This window comes from Falco naumanni, chromosome 2, assembly GCF_017639655.2.
Source record: "Falco naumanni isolate bFalNau1 chromosome 2, bFalNau1.pat, whole genome shotgun sequence".
Taxonomy (NCBI): Eukaryota; Metazoa; Chordata; class Aves; order Falconiformes; family Falconidae; genus Falco; species Falco naumanni.
The window spans coordinates 119,837,876-119,859,853 of NC_054055.1; the positions used below are offsets into that span (position 1 = coordinate 119,837,876).

At 45.6% G+C, this 21,978-nt stretch overlaps 1 protein-coding gene across 16 annotated transcripts in view; it reads right to left on the bottom strand.

Annotated features, from left to right (window-relative positions):
• Window positions 1–21,978, bottom strand: part of BBX (BBX high mobility group box domain containing) — a 145,960-nt gene that overhangs the window by 9,349 nt on the left and 114,633 nt on the right. For 12 of the 16 annotated variants that reach the window (XM_040583131.1, XM_040583135.1, XM_040583128.1 and 9 more), the window contains 5 exons: window positions 21,060–21,198; window positions 17,681–17,829; window positions 10,034–10,123; window positions 2,477–2,674; window positions 1,643–1,835 (listed from right to left, as the gene is read on the bottom strand). In XM_040583131.1, the coding sequence (XP_040439065.1) occupies window positions 1,643–1,835; window positions 2,477–2,674; window positions 10,034–10,123; window positions 17,681–17,829; window positions 21,060–21,198 (769 nt within the window). The remainder of the gene's footprint in view (window positions 1–1,642; window positions 1,836–2,476; window positions 2,675–10,033; window positions 10,124–17,680; window positions 17,830–21,059; window positions 21,199–21,978) is intronic. The other 4 variants (XM_040583133.1, XM_040583122.1, XM_040583120.1 and 1 more) reach the window with 3 other exon arrangements.

A 21,978-nucleotide genomic window follows, 5' to 3' on the forward strand; every position in this document is an offset into this window, starting at 1 on the left:
CAGGTTTCTGTTTTGATTTCCATTTGCCAAATCTGCAAGACGTGGCTAAGTTCCTACTGAGAAAGAGTCCTCTCCTGCTGTCATCTCCCCCCCAGGGGCGATTACAAGCCAGAATTTGCAACAGCTGCTGGACACGTGCCGGTTTGGTGTTTTCAGGCCTGACGGAAGGTGCTGCATTGCTCTAGCTGTATGGTGAGATGACAACAAGCGGGACTAAGGCAGCCCCAAACAGGAGGCTATGTAAAACATCTCATTTCAGTGGGGAAACAACTGGGAGGACAAGAACTCTTTGAGGAACAAAGAGGGGAAAACCACAGTGAAGCAAATCCTGTTGCTCTTGTGTGATTCTGGTCAGCGTTACTGGAAATCAATGAAACCACAAGGCTGTGAGTGAGGGCAGAGCCTAGCACAGCACTTCCCCAGGTCCCACTTCGTGGCTGCTGACCACAGAAGATGCCAGAAACAAGGTCAGACTTTTGCTGTCTGGATAGCAGACACTTGTTTGGCAATGCTGGGAGGAAGGGCCAGGCTGGCTGCAGTATGAGAACACTTCTGACCCAGAACGATGCTGCTTAGGCAAGACAACAGCCGCTGCAGGGAAGAGCTAGCAGGCTGGGGCGAGCCCACTGCTTCTGCTAGGGCCCCCGTGCTTCTACGAGCCTTTTGGCGTCTGATGCGCAGCCTCAGCAGGCAGGGCTGGGCTGGGCTGGCCAATGGGGCCCACGAGACCACCAGTAAACTGAGGCTGTGAACGGTTTCGTCAACCTTAGTCAAGCCTTGTGGAGTTTCTCAGGCAGTCAGCGACCTGCCAAATGCCATCTGCAGAGGCTGTGATGCTTTCAAACTGGCCCAGCACGTCCTCGCTGACTTTCTACTGCAGGGAAGGATGGGGTTTCATCTCCAAGAAGCCGCAGCATCATAAGGACAACACTGGACAATTAGGAGCCAAGGAGGACTTGGTGTATTGGATTTCCTCCCTTTGCACATCCAGCAGGCAGGATCTGACCATGCTGGGCTGATCCAACAGCCCTAAGTAACCTGCACATTCTCCACCTTATCTGTGTGGAGGGTCTACTCAGTAACTGGGAGGACCAACACAAACTAATGTGGCTTTCCACCACCCAGAGTTGCTCTGCCCCATGTCATTCTGCAGGCGCTTTGCCTCCTACACAGCAAAGCACAAGAGCAAAAATAACAAGTTAGCTTCCTTCAGCCATGGTCGACATGAAGGCTTCTTCAGCTGAAGTTACATGAAATTCCCTCCATGGTTTCAGGCCACTGAAAACGGCAGATCAGCATGCAATAGCTATTTAAATCTGCTATTATCTGACAAATAGCATCTTGTAATAATTAGAAACCCTCATTCGTTAGGATCTCAAGGAGCACATGAACCTGTTTATAAGCAAAAATAGGTAGGTAAGCCTACCAAGGAGGATCACTTCACTGATGACTGAAATAGATTACACTGTCATCTGGGTGAAGACTTAACACTACTAAACAAGTGGTGCAAAACAGACATTCATGGAAAGCTGCGCAAGAGGAAACACAGGCCAAATTAAACAGTCTGCAATTCACATGCTTTCCGAACAAGCTGGCTGCCATGTACTATTCACTTAGACAACAAGGGAAAAACAAACCATACCTGTGTACATTTTCCATGGCTGCTACTTCTGCCAGAGCAGCTAAGCTAAAAAACGCAGACACCGCCGGCATATCTGACGTAATACTATGATTTTCTTCTGTCTCTGCATTTCTGGAGCATTCACCGTTGCAATCTGTTTCTGCACTTGATGTTTTTTGAAGAGTACTTTGGGGCAGCTCTTTTGGCTTCTCCTCTGCAATGAAAGAAACCAAAGTTTGCACATCTAGCCCTTAAATTCACAGCAGCCCATCGATACGCTGACTAGTCTGGTGTTAACCTTTAGGACTTTGATTTCTGCAAGTGTGGTCCGATTCACGCTGCAGCCTCTTCTGACCCAAGCTATTGGCACAAGCACAGCACTAAGGTTTATGAAGCAGTTTACTGATTTTGCATTCAACTGCGTTTAGTATTTTAGGTCAGGCAAGAGAGCTTTTGTTTAACAGGAGTCCTGATAAGCGCAGAGGACTCCTGCAAGGACTGGGGCATTGACCATCCCATTGTGGAATTTATTTTTACATCCTATAAATAGGTGCAGTGTAGTTTCTTCGCTGGCTGGAAACAAACTATGAAAGGTAACCATTTTCCATTTCTCTCAGTATGAGTTCTTACGAGAGAAATACCCACAGTGAGGACAGATTTGGGCATTCCAACAAAAGAAGTTGGCCATCACAGACTCAGTGATTTCCCAGTTGATTAATACCTGTATTTTACAGAATGACCTAAGCAGGTATGAAAACAAGCTAACTGAGAACTACTTCCCTGACCGGCTGCTTGCAGTCCCAAACCTTCTCCAAACATTCAGTTTTAACAAAATTTAAACGCCAATTTCCTTACCCAGCGTCCCTCCTGCTGGTGACACTCGACCATCTGCTGTTCGGACAAGATGTGTGATCTTAGTTTTCCTTGCTTTCCTTTTCTGGCTGCCAACTAAAGGTTCATGCATCATTGCTGGCTCTGGAGTGTTTAGGGCAGATAGAGAAATTTTATTCTTCCAGGCAGACTCACTGGAATTTCTGTCTTCTGAGAGTATGGCTGAAAGAGGATAAAAACACCGTTTCACATATCGAGTAAGTCAGCTACTAGCTACACTCATTTACCATTTTGCATCTATCTGCATAAAGCCTTCCCTCACGGGTACTTGGAGCATAACCCATGGCAAGGTATGTTCCGAATGCTGCCGATGTTTGCAGGGGAACAGTAGCATCAGCTCTTAAAGGTATCCTGGAAGGTTCAAGTTTCTAATATTTGCAAAGAAAACTGTGAGATGGGCAGTAGCACTTCGATGGCAGCCGGGTATCAAACAATCTATATAAAACACTCTGCAACAGAAGATGCCAGCAAGTAGCTAAGCGATGAAATGTATTTAAGGAACAATAATGGTCCCCGTGTAAGCTTATCTTAGCTCACAGACGGACCCACAAGCAGGATTCAGGAATTCCTGACTAACCCCCAATCCTTCCTCTGTAGTCACTCTACATCGTCTCCTCCAAGCAGAGGGAAACACTGCCTTTTACAAAAGAACAAGCCTTAAAAAACACCCAAAAGGCAGCAAATATAAAAGCAGAGCTGGATCACAGCTGAAGACAAGAATGCTAAAAAAAGAAAGTAAACATAGGATAAAATACCATGATGAAAACACTGCCTACATAAAGTCAGAGAGGGAGAGAGGAACAGTTTCAAATCATTCTCAGCAAGTACCAGTGTTGGCATTTCCAAGTCACCTTCTTCCCTGAACTGGAACTCTATCACAAATTTTCACCTGAACAGTCACTTTGATCTTGTTCATGAAGAAATTGGTTGGACAGCAACCACAAAACGTATTAAAGCTTCCAAAGTCTGAAATCAGCGCGCAGTTGTCAATCCTTTGTAATTTCTATTGACTTAATAAGCCATTCCGCTGATACCGTAGGGTATCACTAGTCCATAAATTCCATCTGTGATGTCTTTTTTCCTCCTGTGATAAAAGTACTCTGAGACCTACCCCATCTGCGGCCACTGTGAGCTATGGTTAGAAGGAGACTGCAGGGAGCAAGGGGAATGCCTAGGTAATTTCTTACATATGGCCGTCTAACCTGCTTTGAAACTGGGAGCGCTTGTAGCATCTGCACCAAGTCCTTGGGGTGTTTTTTCCCAGTACATTGCCATCCTGAATGATTCCCCATTTCTTCCTAAATGCCTGCCTCTCATCTCCCCCGCTACGTTTACAACTCATTTCCTTCACTACCCATCAGGTTACGCCCCATCTCTTTGCAACAGTCCCTGACATATTTCACAGCTGTTACTGTGCCTACAGTTAGCCTTCTCTTCCCCACAACTCCATCCAATCCTTCCTTCCGTTTTGAAGATATGTTTAAGACCTATTTGCTCCCTTCCTGAGTGGAAGGACCAGCAAAAATTACACGCACAACACTCAAGGTGCAGTTGCAACAACTGCTCTTTCAGGAGGGCTAAGCCCTGAAGGAGACCAGCCGCCGCCGCCGAGCGCGGCTGCATCCCACCCGACCCCACAGGCCATGCCCAACAGCCAAGCGGTCTGCAGGGACACTTCCCTCTTTCATTTTAACATGTATTTACTGTTTATCTATTACTTGTTTTGTAGATTTAATGAGCTTCCTAGTCAGAGATATGGTTAATATAACCTCCACCTTTTGCTAGGTTCTTTATCTGTTACACGTGCGAGGATGTGGACTGGATGTAGAGTACGGCTGGAACACGTTTCACCTTGCTAGCTGTTGCCCTGTACCCTTTTCTTTTAAGTAAGAAGGGACTTTTTAATGTTTTATGGCATAAGAATACAATCAGGTCTAGTACATAAGCGTAAAAACATTTGGGAACGTTCCAAACTGATTTGCTTATGTTCTTAACTCGCTTTCATACCTTCTCTTGTTTAAAACATTGTTGAACGTGCGCATGCTCTTTTATTTTGGAAAAAAGCACCCAGCTCCAATTAGCTTTTCTCAGTGCTTAGCTACAGCTGCTAACCTTTCCAGAGCAGAGTGATGCTGTAAAACTCATTTTCTTTACGGAGAGCAAGAGAAATCACAAGCAAAGATCTTCCCCACAACACTGCAATGCTCAGCAGAAGCACTGACAACTGCAAATGTGACTTTCAAGTAACTCAACTGGGCTAATAGCGAGAGGTTCAGACAAGCTCACTGCACTGACTGGGGCCAAAATCTTAATTGGAATGCATACTTAAATGGGCAGCTTTCTCTCCAGGTTTCTTATTTGGGAATTCATAAGCGTTGATTATGTATTAATGTAATGGTTTGGTTGCAGTCCAACGCCATTTGTTCATTCTGATTCGAGGATTTGCTCTAATGAGACAGCACTTTGACAGCCCCGTTTAATTCTAGTCTGATTGAGTTTATAATGGCTTTAACCTTAGTAATACAACTCTTTTTTGTTTTTTTCCTCACACTTAAGAAAAATACAGAGACATGCTTTCAAACAATAAACAACATATAATAGAAAGCAACCTGATTTGGTATGCTTTTAATTAGGTGTGTTGTGTATTTCAAGCCATGTCAGGTCACTAGAAATTAACTGGATCGGTCAATACGTAAACAGTTCCCTTTCACATTTGTTTTTTTTTCTCAGTCTACGTGCCAAAAAGCTGAAAATATTAAAAGGAAGAAAAAACTTTGAGAGGTAAAATAAAAAGAGGCAATAGTTACTGAAGACATAAGAAGGAATACACGATGTTGGCGTGTCTGACAAAGAAATAGCAGAAGGTGGCTGACAAACTTGGGATGCAGCAAGTATCTTCCGTCTCCATGTTCTAAGGTTTTTCAGTCCTTGAAATGAGACTTGAGAGTCCTCCACTTTTTTCCCCCCCTTCTCTAACTCCAAAGTAAGCTTTTTATCACTTTGTAAGATTGCTGCCATACAGTTTTGAAGAAGGAAGGATTAAAGGTGAATAATGCATGAGTATTTTTGCGGGTGGGTGTGTGGGCAGAGGGTGGGTGTTGAAGGGAAGAGCTTCTTTTTTGTTCTCCAGCAGCCTTAGCGGACGCCGGGATAAGAACACATTTCACTGACTTCTTTACAGACCGTTATTCAAGCAGGCACAAACCCACAAAACCTGACCTGGAGGAAACCACACAGAGGCTTCACTCGCAGGACCCTTCACCCTGGACTCCAGAGGAGAACGGAGTCTGTGCTTCAACAACTATGTAGCTACCGCAGGTGTCCTCCTGCACCTCCTGCAAGGGGAAGGAGCACCCCGCTGCTTCAGCTGACAGAGGTACCAGGTGCTCCAAACCTGCCCTTGGTTTGCTGTGCCGCAAGGACAGAGCTGAACAAGTTTTATTCCCTGTATTTTTCTTTAATGATTTCTTTAATCCATTCCACATCCCTTCTGTTCCCACGCAGTCCAGTGTCAAAGAGCTGTCCTGTGCAGAGCTCAGCTCATTTCCAAGGGAATGCTGCCCAGAAACGCCAAGCGGCTCAGCGCCTAGGGTGCAGTCCTGCCAGCAGGTACTTACACGGTCAGTACTCACTGCGCAACGGCAGCACGTGTAGAACCACTGGGCTACTTCTGCACGCAGAGCCGAGCACGGTATGAAGGTGCGGGCCTTCTGGCATGCTTACACCACAGTGACAAAAAGGGCTTGGAGAGAAAAACATCTAGAGCTCTGTGTCAGATGGTTTCCTGAGCTAGATTCGTTAGAGGTTAGCATGGCCAGTTACCCCTGTTCTGCAGGCACATGGAGGGCACGGAGTCTTACTGCCCCCCATCTTCACAAACAAGAAAAATAAAGTCAATCGGACCCACTCGGCACCCACAAAAGAAGACAAGCTCTTCAGACTGAACCCCAGCAAGACAGATTTACAAGCATTTCTTCAGCAATGCCTGTCTGTTACAGGAGAGCGCTGCAGAAGTTAAACCACACGTAGTGGAGAATGAACACTCTGCGGGGCTAAGCATGCTGGTGCCAAGAAGGAAGGTGGGCTTAATGCCTTAATGGTCTTTAAGAAGTTAAAAAGGGGAAGCCTAGCAAGGCAGAGCAAAGGTTCAAGTCACCAGTGCCTGGGGAACAGCTTCACCAAGGAACTGATGTCAAGCACGCTCTGACCTACACCCTGGTGGAAATTCCAGCTCTTCTGCCAACGGTGTGCTGCTGCAAGGGCTGGGGACTACCATGCCGAGAGACACCAGCTGACAAAGCAGCAGATGGTCAAGCCAGGTGTATGGAACAGCTGCCTGGATGGGAAGCCCTGCTGCATGAGCCCGTGCTGACCCAGCGCCCTTCCAGCCTGGACACGTGCCAAAGGCAGAGCGGCACAGAGCCGGCTCCCTCCAGGCTGCAGGCTCCACACAGCGGGGCTTTCTCAGCAGAAAAAAAAGAAGAGAGGGGGGAAAAAAAAAAAAAAAAAAGGTCATTCTGCTAATTTTCTGTGCTTTCTCAAACATATGTGCTAAGGCTGTACAGCCTGATGTGCACGTGGGAGAGCTGACGGAGGGTCAGCAGCAGGCAGTTAGCTCTGCCAGCCACGGGGCTCCTCCACGCGGCAGCCGGCGCCGAGGCCAGCGCACACGTTCAGCTCTTCTCCCCTTCTGCTGCGAAGGCCAGCATCGCATCTGGTCGCGACACACACCACGCCAAAGCCCTCAGCACAGCTCACTAGATGTACCTGCAAGGAGCCCACGGTTGTGACCTCCCCCCGGTTATTTGAAGTATCACTTCCCACCAGGAAGCCTTGACGATGTGGCAGAAAATAAATCTCTCAGCCGAGTGGTGCTGAACCTCCCCAAACAGGGATGGGTCCAACTGTACCTCTGTCAGCCTTCCTAAGGAGGTGACATCTCTAACAGACTCAGCTGCATTACTGGCTGCACTCTGCTAGGAGCAACGAGGGTTGTGGCATGCCCGCTGGTGTTTTACTGGGCTCCATCTCTCTATAAATACCCACAAATTCGTGCTACAGTGATTCGCACTGGTGATGCTATGGATGATGTTATCAAGCAGAGTCAAAATTCACTCGGATACTCACACCACACCCAGGCAGCATGATCCAGTCACGTCAAAATCTGCCTTTACTGCACTTAATTGTCTTCATTCAAAACACAGACGCACACAGGCACACACACACACGTTTCAAGACTACAACACAGGAATTCAGCATGACCTCTGCTGACAGCAAGGCTTCCAAGTGTCTCCTCTCCAGCTGTAAAAAATTCGAGCTGTTCCTCCAGCAAAGTTAACTCCATAAAATCCAAACCCCACATGTTATAGACTTTTGACTCGCCACGAGTATAGACTCACCACAAAAAGGAGTTGAAATCTTCATTTGCTGTTTGATTCACTAAATCCCTGTATATTTGAATTGCAATGAAGATGCTAGGATTCTCAGCTTGAATATTGCAGTATATAAGACAGTGGGGTCAAAGTGTTCCGGGCCCCGCTGCCTCAGAAGTCACACAAGGATGAAGTTCAGCAGGCAGCACATGCTGGCGAGGCTGCGTGCTGCCGGCCGAGGCCGTGCCCGCACTGCACTTCGCTGAGCAACACTTGGCCTTCAGTGTCACTACATGGGGCACTTAAAAGCAGGCAAGACCCCAGATTTTTTTCCCCTTTTGTATCTCAGAGAAAACGCAGTCCCCCACCAATACATTTATCCACTGTCTTTCCTTTGATGTCTTCTACGTGGGCTGCTTAAGACTGGTAAGTTCCTCGAGTCATTGCTTTAGTCTTGGGAGGAACTGGGCAAACTGGCCCTACTCCAGCAAATGCACAGACACAGCTTAAATGTTTAGACACGATGACATTATTCACATGCTTAACTTCCAAGGACATGCCTCTGTTGTGCTGGAACGAGGCCAGGGTACTCAACACTTGCCAGGCTGGAATCTTTGATCATAGTGCACACTTCATATCAAAACAGGCTGGTTTCTTTTAATCAAATGGAGGTTTTGATGTTTTGTTTAGCCACATTTTAAATCTGCAGATTTTAAGATATTTACATTTTTTTACTCTATCGTATCTCAAACACTTTCTGTTTCTTTTCCCACAGGAGAATTTAAACACCCATTTTTCTTGGTAATTTGTCTACACAGTCTATTAATAATTCAGGAAAAAGAATCTGAATGGCACCCAATGAAAGCTATGTTAATGTACGATGCCTTTTTCACACCAGCATGGAAGCAAGATAGTTACTTCTCACAAGCGACTCCCACAACATGCTTGTTGTACAAATACAACGAAACAGAGCAATTAATTTCAAAGTATTTGCACCAGTGAATGCAGCAGAGATGGCAGAGACTGTGTGGGAAAACAGTGCATGTGCACCACAGAGGACAGAAAACACAGCATCAGGAAAGGAGGGGAAAAAACACGGCCAAGCCTCAGGGGGAAGACATTAAGCATAAAGGCAGCTGGGGGAACTGGCCACGGGGATAGCCATTTATTATCTTAAGAGACAGGTATGGATAGGGGGGAAAAAAATAAAAGGAAGAAATGCATGGAGCTACCTGGTAAGCAGAACCAGAGGGGCTCTTCTACACCACAGGGATGATGTGGAAGACAGCTCCACTGTGGAAGGACTAAGGAACAGCTTGGGAATGATCTGGATAGTGTGGACAGCGTGGATACAAGCCAAAAAAACCCCAACAAAACAAAGACAGGGGGGCCCAGGGAAGCAGGTTAAGCTATAAACGCATACATACTGTACACTCGAAAATGCCCCCCAGAGCTGTGAACACGTAGGTATGCAGGACCACAGTACTGCAACAAGAAAAGTCTCTGGAAAGCTACCAGCAGGACAGCGGGCAGAGCAAGTCCATTCAGCACGTAACTTTAAAAAACTGTCAGCTGTCTTCAATCTGAGGCAAGCAGCCAGCTGGTTACAATTTCTGCAGAGCGAGGGTTGGTTTACGTTAGTATTTCTGAGATCTGGTGCAGAAACAAGCTCTTGCATCTTGATCGGCTGCAATCTGCAAAGTTCTACACGGTGGGAAATCACAAGGAGAGGAGACAGGGACATGGATAACTGCTCTGGCAAAGGGATAACTCGCATGGTCTCTGATACAGAAGGGATGAAGGTATGAGCAACCAAAGGATTAAAGAGCTATGGGAGCTGTGGGGGATGAAAGAGTTCAGGGCTAACTGCAGAACTGCCCTTGCTTTGTCAGCTCTGCTGCATGGCGTCTGGAGCAGGGAAACTGTAATTAAGGGAGATGCCAATTAAAAAAAAAAACAGCATCATACTTAAATATGGTAATATGATCGACTGGAGCCAGGAGCTAATGGAATCAAAGCAGACAGGGAAATAAGGGACCAAAGCAACCACAGACTAGAGAGCTGAGTAGTCTCTGTCTAGAAGCATTTCCCCGAGACTGATCTGAGAGAGAAGGCAGCCCAAAACCTTAACTAAGTAATGCACCAGTACCTGTGTCCGGAACATTAAGCTTCTCCTTTCTGTGCTTATATTTGCTGACAATTTTGTGGAATAAGTTCTTTTTCTGAGACTGGCATGAACCTACAGACAACATTAACAATACACACTTTTAATCAGCAGTTTTAAAAAGAGTACAACAGTCACAGTACGTACTATATTAACCTCCCCTTCCACTAACACAGGGTGGCATTTCATGGGGAAGCACAAAGCCTGACCCCCTGCCAGAAGGGGCTCTGGAGGCTTTCAGCAGGCTGTACTTCAACCCACCAGCTCCCAGGGCTTAAGTGCATACAAAGCATTTTGGAGACTCGTGACCTTAGGAAAGCTTAGCCATAGAGCACAACAAGGCTTTGCTTGGTTGTTTAAAGATATTCTCTCTTTTGCAACAGGTGCTGGGTTTGGCTGGAATGGAATAAACTTTCCTCCCAGCAGCCTGGATGGTGCTGTGTTCTAGAGCAGTGACCAGAACAGTGCTGGTGACACACCAATGTCGCCGTTACTGCTGAACAGTGTTCACAGCATCGCCATCTCTCCTCCTCTGCCACCCCAGCCAGCAGGCTGAGGGTGTGCAAGAGGTTGGGGACACAAACACGTAGCTGAACAGCTGGCCCACACTGATCAAGAGGTACTTCATACCACGTAATGTCATGCTCAGCAATATAACTGGGGGGAGAGTATTTTGCAAAGCGCTCATTGCTCATGCTGGGTGTGAACTTGGTGGTGGTGAGTGCTTTCACGTCACTTGTGTGCGTGTCATCCCTTCCTTCTCTCATGAAACCGTCTTTACCTTGGCCCATGAGGTTTTTCCCTTTTTCCCTTCCAGTCCTCTTCCTCATCCCACTGGGGGAGAGCAAGCAAGTGACAGGGTGGGGACCTACCTACCAGGCAGGGCCAGCCCTGCACAGGATGGCAGCTACCTTTGCCTTTTTGGTGACCAGGAACGAATTTATACTAACCGCAGAAGTAAAAGCTCCAGGGAGACGAAGGTGAAGTTATGCCCAGCTTGTAGTGTCTTTCCTACTTCGATAGCAGACTCTTTACTACTAGTAGTCAGAAGACATCTTATGTGATATCGGACCACAAAGTATGCCACTAGTAGAGGTCATCAACCGACTATCCTTTGTCTCACTAACGGAGTAAGCAGCGGTACAACAGCAACACAGACGTACCAGACCACAGAGACAGCTCAGGCATAACCTCTACACTGCAACGTCGTTTCTATGGAGTTACTTTTCAGAAACTGCACTTCAAAATCCTATCTCCAAAGACACAGCAGGCAAGCAAATCTTCAGGCTAGCTCAGAACAGACTGGCCCAAACATGAAAAAATGTTTGAAAAAATGAAATGCCCTGCAGGTGACAAGGCGGCTCATAGCCTAACAAGAGGGTGTCCGTCCCATCTGCGGCTGACTCGGAACAGAATTCTACCCACCACGAATACCAGCCTCCTCCGCTCCTCCTCATCCTTAAGAGGAACCAGACACACACGTCGGCTACTGAGAGACACAACCAGAACCGTGTAGTGACACGCGATCACACAACTGCCCTTGGCCATCGCTGACTATATGCAGGCGAAGGAGAAAAGCACGTAGCACATGGAAGAAGGACCTAGTCTTACGAGGTGAAAACCATTTCAGAGACACGAGGCTGTTAGAATAGTGAAAATTACTGAGAGAAAGCTAAAATGCAGCCAGAATCAGGCACGGAAACCCTAGGGTTTTGTACATGTTGGTTTTGTGACTCACTGATGCTTAATTTTTACTACTGAAGAAATCAAAACTCTGGGAAAACATTAATAATCTAGAAGTCAAACAACAAACCAATTAAAGTCCAAGCGAGACACCACCTTAGGCAAAATCGTCTTGAATCTGAATTGCTTCACTAGAACTCGTACAGCAAATATCGGAGAGTCCAACAGAAGGGGCTACATTCACTCAAACTGATCCCGATGTCATTCTGCAAATTTTACAATAGCTTCCCGAGTATCGCAGAGTCAGATAAGCAGTCTAGTGTCAGTGCAATAAAAATGCAAAACAAGGAATGAAAAAGCTCAGGCAGGTTAAGGGAAAGCATAAGTGAAAAAACTGAGCTTTCCTGAAGACTAAGGTCAAACACTTCATCCACATCAAGAGAGACAAGCCTTCCCACAACAGTTCCACAAGAAGAGAGAGGTACATAACTAGATGAGTCTTACAACTTTTTTTTTTTTTATTTAACAAATCAGTGATTTTTTGCAGGTGTTTGGGATAACCGACAGGTTACACAGTAGCACAGAAGTCTCCATTTCTACAGCTCGACCAGCACCCTACAGACTTTATCAATCAGTATCACAGGCTGCCAGCCAACCCTTAGCAGAACAGCTGAGCTGAAAAACTCACAAAAAAGATGACAAGCACTGCATGTAGAAGGAAACCCGTGTCTTTCATCTCTTCTCTACCATCCAAGGCACCTTTGTCATAAGCTTGTAGCTGCAACATGTAGGGTACTCCGCGGCACATGCCACTTGCGTGTACAATTTTGCTCCCAAATGGAAAATCACAGGACATTGACTTCAGTAGGATCAAAAGAGAAGCTGCCTTTTCACAAGGAAACTTCCAGCTTCCTTCCCGTCTAGCTGTCACTGCTGTGAGACGGTGCCCATTGACACCTGAATGTCCTCTGGCCACAAATGCAGAGAAAGGGAAGATGGGCTAAGAGCTCAATAGGTCACCATGTCACTCGGCCCTGAGGATGTAACTTCTGATTCCGTAAGAAATGTCATCCACAGTCCCTGCCCCAACTGCTGAGTGTGAGCTAGAGGATATGCTCACTGTCCCTGTGAAAAGCCGAATTACAATCACGCTTACACGTACAAATTGTCTAGTAAGTACTGAACAGACTGTCTGGTGGGTCCCTGGAAGTGGCCACATCCCATCCTGCCTTTAGATGAAGGTCTAAGCCAAGGAGCTGCCACACACAGCATCTTTGCATGGCATATTCAGGTATGAAAAGCAGAGCTTTTCTTTTAATAGCAATTAACTGAACTAAACCAATACGGAGAAGGCAAAATATAGTCTGGACCGGGCAGGACACCTGGAGGTAGGGCAGGGTGAACAAGGGGCCATTCCTGAGGCCACAGGCTGGTTTTGGCTGGGACAGAGCTAACATCCCTGTCCAGGCTGCCACGAGCCCGTGCCCCAGGGGCACAGCTCAGGCTCTCCCACCCTGGCAGGAGTTTACGGGAAGGCTGGCTGGGGACAGCAGGCAACTGCTCCAAGGCCTTAAACAAACACCGCTTGTCCACGTTCAATCCAGAGAAAATCAGTGACTGAAAAAACTAACTAACTAACTAACCTAAAAGGCTTGCAGGGGACCCTGGATGTGACCTCCTATAAAGAGCTGGAAAAAAACCTTTTAATGTTAGTTTACTTGGTATTGTTACACAGCCAGCCGCAAGCGTGAAGTCCTTTTCTCCTGCTCATAGTTCTCTACTGGAAATGTTCTACATGGCTCTCCCTCTCCCTGGCACTTCAGCAGCTGCCATAGGATTTAGCCACCTGCTAATCCCTGGCTTGCCCATTGTGCTCACGGAGGGCGGTGGGATTTCCTCCTGGGAATCCTTGCTATGGCCAGCAGCAGCTGCTTGGGGAAGCAGCAGGCAAGAAAACAAACCCACCATAAATAACGAACCGTAACTGCATTTCTTCCACATTTCTAGGCACATGCCCCCTCTGCTCTCCAAATTGCCTATTTTAAAGGGCCTGATCAAAGAGAGAACGCCTGAATCTGATCCAGGACAAACAGATCTGGCTGTGCATTTCTGCATCTCTCGGGGGGCAGACACTGTATTTTTAGGTCATGATCTTTGGAACATTACAGCATGCGATCTCCAGGCATGTGAATGCTTTGAATTGAGCAAAACCAACCCCCAGCCCCCCCAACCCAAGACCGAGAGGAATGCCACGAAGAAGCATCCGTTCTAAGCCGATGCTTTATTTCTAGTCCTAGAGGCCACAGACCAAAAAAAAAAAAATTTAGACAATCCCTTTCCCAAATAAAAGCACACTATGCATTCCTCTCCTTGCCTTCCCAAAACGAAAGCTTAAGTGCTTAAGTGTGTAAGTGAGCATTTCTTCACAGCACAGGGCAGAAATAATGACTATGCCTGTTGCTCATTTTTGCATACAAGCGGATTAGTGACTCACTGCAGACTGCTGACTTCTGTGTGGTGGGATGTTTTGGCACATATGCCATTGGAAAGGAGAAAAAAAAAAATAAAAATCAGTCACAGCTCCAGCAAATGTCAGAGCAGGCCATCTGCACAGATTCAGTATAGCTGTATTTTCAGCCATTTTGTGACATTATTATTGTATATGCACACTCCCGGTTCAAAATGCCTGAGGTAGAATTTGCCACAGCGTTTTGGTGTGCCCAGCCCTGCTCCCGCTGAAGAAAGACCCTCGTTCGCTTCAGTGGGAGCAGAATTTGGACAATTCTGAAAGGTCTGGGGGAAAATTTGCCTCTCTTAAAGTTCAAATTTCCTCTTATACATGTGGATTTGAAAGAGCTTTCACGTTCCAGGGTTCTCCAGGTGTTTTCACGTGAAAAGAGCTGGCTGATGCGAGGACCGGCCACGCCAAGCACGATGGAAGGAGTCGGTGGGCACCGTCCCACGCATTTTCCACTTAGGAGAAAGAAAACGTCCCGACAACCCCGGCTGTTCGGGCTGGACAGCAGAGCAGGCCTCTCGTAGGTATAGGTTAATGATATTTGACAGAAAATCAATCTGGCACCATTTACCCCAAAATAAAACACATTAAGACATACAGCCCCAAGTTGGGAGTGTGTGTTAAACAGAAACATTTCTCCATTTTTGTTCACCTAACACCCCGGGGAAGTTCTCAGTGCCCAACACTCCAACCTATTTTCCAAGGTCTAAATGTAATTTAGTGGGCACTGATCTGCAGACTGCAAAAATTAAGCACTTGTCTGAAAACTGTGAACGCCTGGGAAGTTTAGGATCCTGCAGATGCTCCTTCAGAAAAAGCAGGGAATGATTTTAAAGAGGGTTTACTAAACCTACCCCGAGAGATTATGATCTGTTTGGAAACATCCAGAGGTCCCAGCCACGAGCAGGCACTATTTGTGCTGGACTTTTCTTTGATTTCTCTGATTACCTTACAGCCAGGGACCACCCCGAGGAAGAGCAAAGCAGCAGGAACAACCCCCCATGACGTGACACAGTAACGCAGGGCACTGCAGAGCTGAGTTACAGTCTCCTACATCCCAGCACAGTCACACCCCTACAGCTATGACGACACTTCACAGTTCATGCTCATCACATCGCAAGATGTCACTTTTGTTTAATTCTGATGGTGTAAAAACCCGTGGTAACTCAAAAACCCCAGAACCGTTGCAAAGCAAGCTCCCTCATCTTGCACAATACAACGTTTTCACCTCCTGCAATCCTCGCAGGAGCCCAGGACGCAGACCTGCCTGCTTAACACCTTTGGAGGTCAGTGTTCCCTAACCGTCTCTGGCCTCGTCCCAGTCCACAGGCAAGCTGACAGCATGACGAGGCTGAGTGGCTTGTCAGTACCCCGCAAATTAAATTGAGGATTCAGCCTAATGAACGTTTGGCTCAGCCAGAACAGTTTCCCCACTAAGCTACTAAGCCTGCTTGTACGCCGTTTGGCTCAGGTCATTTCAAATCCACAACTTGCATCCTAACAAAATAAAACAAATTAAAATCAACCCATTGCCATGGAGTATTTACTGTTTTAGCAATCTTTCTTTTCCAAAAGAAAAATGGTTTGTCGGAGAGTTTTTCAGCTACCTCGAGAGCGAGCTCCGCTCTGCAGGGCGCTGGAATGACTGACACGAGCTGACAGCTCACTCAGCCAACTTGAGTGAATTCAACATTTGTTGAAATTAGAGGCAGATATCACTAGCTCCATCTGGATTTAGTTTGGGGCTGTGGTTAGATGTTCACTACAGAAACAGCAGTGTCACTATCAGATATTCCTGCCCTGGGGCTGCTTGTTGCAACTCTACAGCTCTGTTGGTGGAAAAGTTCATGTGCCTGTTTGCCATCTGCTTCCGTGCAGTCAGCTGCCTTGGTTTAAAGAGCCCTTATCGTCAGCAAGAGGTAAGTGCTCCACGGCCTCCTCCACAGGACTGTGCCAAAACTACTGATATCAGGCGTGTAACCTGCCTGCAGTTACGTTTCTGACCTTCCCCTGAGACACAGCTGAATATAATCCAAAGCTTTTTAAGTGATGCAAACAAGGATAAAAATTAAGCTCCTGCCAATGGACCTAGCCAAAAGCAGAATGCAGTTCTGGGCTACCTGACTGGAGGCAGCATTCTAGCATGCCATTCTCACACAACATAGGGTCCACAGACATGTGAACAGGTAAATTCTGTAGCGAGAAACCCAAGGAGCTGCAACTTCAACTGCCAGACCACCACAGAGGAGGAGATCTCATTCCCAACAGGTGCTGCTTAATTAACCACTGCATTATCATACTGCAAAACAATCCATTCATGCTGACTGAAGAAGTTCTGTCAAATACACACCACAGAAAAAATGAAAGGCATTTAAAGCCAGGACTCATTTGGTACTAGCACAAGTCTAATTTTGCAAAGGTGACTGTTCCACATCTAATTATATAAATACAAAAAATCAATACCAAATTTGGCGTGCACTAGAAAAGAACAGCTGCTCAATCCTGCATACTGTAATGTGATTATTTGTGAACCATTCAAAAGGCACAGACCTAATCCAGGGTCACCTGGCTAAAATAGCCGTATTAGATCTGAAAACCTGTCAGTCAGTGGAACTGCCACAGCAGCAAAAAAGGAAACCAGCTTCACATTGTGAACCGTGCACAATGAGGATTCTTTTGAGCATCCTTTTGTCTTGCACAATTACTGGTACATGATTCCTTCATTTGGTGATATTTCTGTACCATATGTGTGCATCAGTATTTCTGCCACAGTCTAAAAGCAGCTCTCCCTACCACGCTCTCACTTCTCTACCACCTCTGTGTCACAGGCTGTCTGTATATAAAGCAGCCACGTGTCATGAGTTTCTCCCTCCAAGAACCACAGCAACAGAGTTGGATATGGAATTGGTTTTCCTGTCCTCTAACCTTTTCTTAACCATGTCAGGACTTAGGATCGAAAGTTAAAATCTTCATGGAAAAAAAATCCAAATGTTTCATTCTGACATCTCTGGGATCTTATGTTTTAATTTATAGAGCCTAAAATTACAGTGAAATGCAAACCGGCATAAAGCTACGCTTTGAAAAATACCAAAATGTAACCTTTCGATCACTTGCCATATCTCCCCCATTTTCTCCTGGGAAAACTTGTCAAATTCACTCACCTCACAAACATTTGTGGTTTTGGTAAGTTTGCTTGCTCTGAGGAATGTATTTCCTGCACAAACTCCAATCAGTCCTACTCAGCATGAAACCCAGGAAGCAAGGGTACAGCCTGAAAACGTACCCACTGAGAACCAACTAACTGCAGCCCTAGAACATTTTTTCTTTGACTTCACACTTTTCAAAAATCACAGTAAAGTAAGAACGTCTGAATTCCTGAGCTTGTCGTAACACTCTTGTTGCTTAAGAATATATCACGCGTGGTAATTTACCTTTGTTGGATTTTGGTTGTTCAGATGAGCCATTTCCAACCTTCCTCTTTTTCCTCGGAACAGCTGAATTTTTCCTGTCAAAGGTAATAGGACTGTATTGAGGGAGGCTGTTGAATTTCTTTTCAAATTCTTCTTCCAACTTTGCTAAGCTAAAGGGGAAACAAAACCAATCAAATTAAAGGTAACTCTGTTTTTGGAGAAAAAACATATTGTTTAGGAGCACGTGTGCGGTGTGTGTATATACATACCTACCTACACAGAGGGAGGGGGAAAGGGATAAGCACAGACATACACTGTAAACATCACACTAGTATATATTAATCCAGCTTTGGGATGAGAGTACTCTCCAGCTTCTGCATTTGTAACTCAGTAGGCATTGATTACATTAGTTGCACATATTAAAATTGGAAAAAATAAACACATCAATGTCATACTGGTGACATTTAGCTCTGTTTGCTGCACAGATTCATGCAGGAGATTTGTCTGTTCTGTGAGGAGAATGAAAAAAAGACAGTAAAGCCAATAAATAAGCCAACCAATAAAATAACTTCACATAAAAGTCCTCACACTGGGATGAAAACAACTACAACTCAAACCAGAAGAAAAACGTCAAACTGTTCAATCTTCTGGGGATACTCTCAAACCTGATGCTTCGGGGTGGGAATTAGCTTTGTGTTTGTTTTGGGGCATTGTATTTTCTCCCCTCATATTTTGTCCTGAGAAGAAAAACGCAATTAGCTCACGCTTTCAGGCAGCCCAGCACCCCTCACACCTCAGCCCCCCGAGTGGCTCCAGCCGGATTACCTACAGCTGAAGAACTCCACCGACACGTACTGTTGTTCCTAACAGCCAGAGGGAATACAACAAACCACCCCAGCAGGGCAGCATGGCTGTAATGGCTACGCTGGCTTGCGTAAGGACTCTGTTCCAGCAAATTCTTGCAGCCAGGCAGGAGCATAGGAAGGAACTGTATTTTAATAAAAGGCAGTGCACGCAGCTAGGCAGATTATAAATAGCACCATCAATGACAGGGGAATAATGACATTTTGTACTTGCCTTGAATTCTGTTTGCTACGGAAAACCTAAACTTGACAAAAGTTGGCATGACTTCGGAGGGGTGGCCCCTGCCCTGCACACTATGCACTTGGAAGTATCACAAGAAACACGGCATTTCTCCCTGCTTGCTGAAGCAGCACTTGAAGCAAATAGCATTCTGAAAGCTTTGGTACACAGAATGATACTTCATTTTATCTCTGTAATCATTACTTCTTTCGGTAAGCTATCTTCCATCTTAAAATACAGCCTGGGCTCCTGGCAGGCTTCTGCATGGTGGGGTTGGTTTATTTGGGGTTTTTTTGTGTGTGCACACACGCTTTGTTTTGGAATCACAAAGATACCTGATGTGTGGTGCTTGGTGCTGCTACCTTTCCCTTCCATGTGGACGCTCCCCGACAGCCACAAAACAAGCTGGTTTTCTGCTCTGACAGCTGTCACGGCATCCCATCACCTGCCCCTTCCCCACTGCCTGGTGCCACCTGCCTCGCTGTCTGCCCCCAGGGCACATGAGAGGTTGCAGCTCTAATTAGGAAGGTCCAACCCCAAGAGCAGACGACCTGCCACCCTGGAATTCATAGCTTGTGTGGCATGGAGGCGGTGGAGACCACCGCTATCGCTAGGTCAGCGATTAATTAGTCAAAAATAATCATTCACATTATTATGAATTTTCGGAGCATCTTACAAGCCTGATTAGACGCACGTAGCTGAGCTGAGGTGTTCGTGTGGTGCAGCCCAGTCCTGCCAGGAGATACATGCGGGCAGAGCTGGGCAAAGGAGCGGGCAGCAGGCGGCCAAAGCACACCTGACCGACCCTCGGGAAGCGTGGGCAGCTACTGATGGAGAAGGTAAGAGGACACGGGGAGAGTGACATCATTCCAAAGGGACGCCCCCCCCCTATACGCACAAAAAAAATGAGGCTGAAAGGTGATGCTGAAGGGAGCAGAAAGAGTTAAGAGGCGCAGGCAGAGGTAAAACCAGCTTTTCAAGCAGCCAGAGGATCAGGTAGTGCAATGAACAGGGATAATGGATACCTGCTCCAGCACTCACGCTCCTCAGACCACTGATTCTGCCTTTAGAGTTCATTAAATAAGATCCGTTAATGACATGACTAAACCAAGAAGCAAGACTGGCAAATATTTCCCCATCCAGCCAGCTAATGATGGGAGAACATTATTTCTCAAGTGAACTAATTATTTACACAATTTGCCTAGCTACTTGGAATAAATGATTTGTAACTTCTTTTTTTTTTTGCTAGCAGAGGCGTTTAGTGACATCTCTTATTAGACACCTAGTGGTGTGAAAAGTTTTCAGTCTTTCAATTCAAATTTAAAGAATATTTACAAAACTTATATACAATGCACTGAAAATACAGGAAGTGTTCCATTTTTTTTTTCCTTGATCATTCCAAGCAAAGAGGACTTGGAGACTGTCATCAATTTAGTATCTTTGCTGTAAAGTGAGCTGCAGCTAAATTTCACATAAGACCAGGTTATAAAAAAAGGCTACTGCAAGCCTGCACAAAAGAAACATATTACAATTTTAAGCATGAAGCGTGGAAAATCTACTCCTTTTTAACTCATTTTCACCCTCTGAATTCAGATAATTGGGAGTCTTCAAGAATTTGCAAGTACGTATGAACGGCTAAGCAGATTTAACAACTACGCCTGCAGTTAAATAAATCTGTAACACACTGACAAAAATGGTTATTCATATACTAGAAAAGCAATTCTGTGCACCCTTGCTACATTTGAATGCACCTCTAATCATTAATTATTCTTCTGAAATATTTAATTTCTTCACAGCATACATGAATGATTTGAGTATCTTTCCTCTACAATGGAAAAATGATACATTTATCATAATTATTTGCCAACAGTAGAACACTGTTTATTCTTCCTCTGTAAGTAATCCCTCCAAGAGGGCAAAGGGATCTATTCTTTCTAGTCTAATTCTGTTTATGATGATTGAACACCTACACTGAACTTTAAATACTGCTTGCAAAGTGCTCTGAAAAGACAAGTAACCCTCTTCACCGCCTCTTAAGTAGGTAAATATTGCACATTTATTTTAGAATTAAGCAAATAATGTAATTCAATTCTGTTTACAATAGAGTAAACCAGGAAAGATCTCCAAGGAATTACTTCGGTATATAAACAACAGGTATCTAGAGCATGACTCAGCCCATCGTGGCTTGCAACGCTCAGGAATTCTGTGTAACTGATTATTTGGGTGCTGGATGCAGTTCATGCAATGAGGAGGACTCGCTCTGAAGTTACCAGGCTGACCTAACTAAAACTTTGAACAGTGTTAAGCTGCAACTTACCCAAAAACAAACTCTTCCTTTGCCTTAGGCTTTTTCAGTTTTTTGTTCCCACTTGTCCCACTTTGGGAAAAAGCCCAGTTTTCTTCATTCCAGCATCCTTCATGATCTGAGGAGTTGCCTTTTCCTGAGCTTCTTTTTCCTGGGATGAAGGCAGAAAATTGTTTCTCATCTTTAGAAAAACGCGCCAAAACAAAGTGGGCTCAGAAGGAACTTGTGTACCCATTCAGTAACGCAACCTATGATGCCTGACCTTCTTGAAGGGCTTGCAAAACATTTGTTTATTTTAAACTGGCTAATGATATTGGCAACTACTTCTGTGCACCCCTCCCTCCTGGTTTTTATACTACCTCTTAAGTCAGGACCTCTCCAGATAGAAAGGAGGAGAAAGAGAGGAGTAGATTGACAGTAATAAACTTCTCTAAATTACAAACATCTTTTCCTTTTCTGACTGTTCCAATTACACATATAAATCAACTAATGGGAAAAACACATTTCAAGACGTCTCACTGAAAGCTTCCAGAAATTATCTCAAATTTATCCTTCCACATGGCCACCACCTACAGCAAAACTACCAAGCAAAGCAAAAGCACAACACGTTTGCCTCTTGTAAGACTGAGAACTATGCTCGCAACCACAAGAGTCGTTATACAGAAACAAGCTAATTGTTCAGGGTTACATGCAACACAGGTCCCGCGTACATCTATCGGCAGGCTGACAAGTCAACCAATAAAGTCTTCAGCCAAGAAACTAAATCTTTGTTCAGATCACAAGGAATAAAATGGGAGAGGTTAAGAGTTTGTGAGGGAAGTAGGAAGATGGAGCACAGGCCTTCAGCAGAGCTGCCCTGGACCACGCAGCCTGTCCCCTCCACCTGCCCCCAGCATCTCAGGTGACCAGACACAGCACCCCCATCACACAC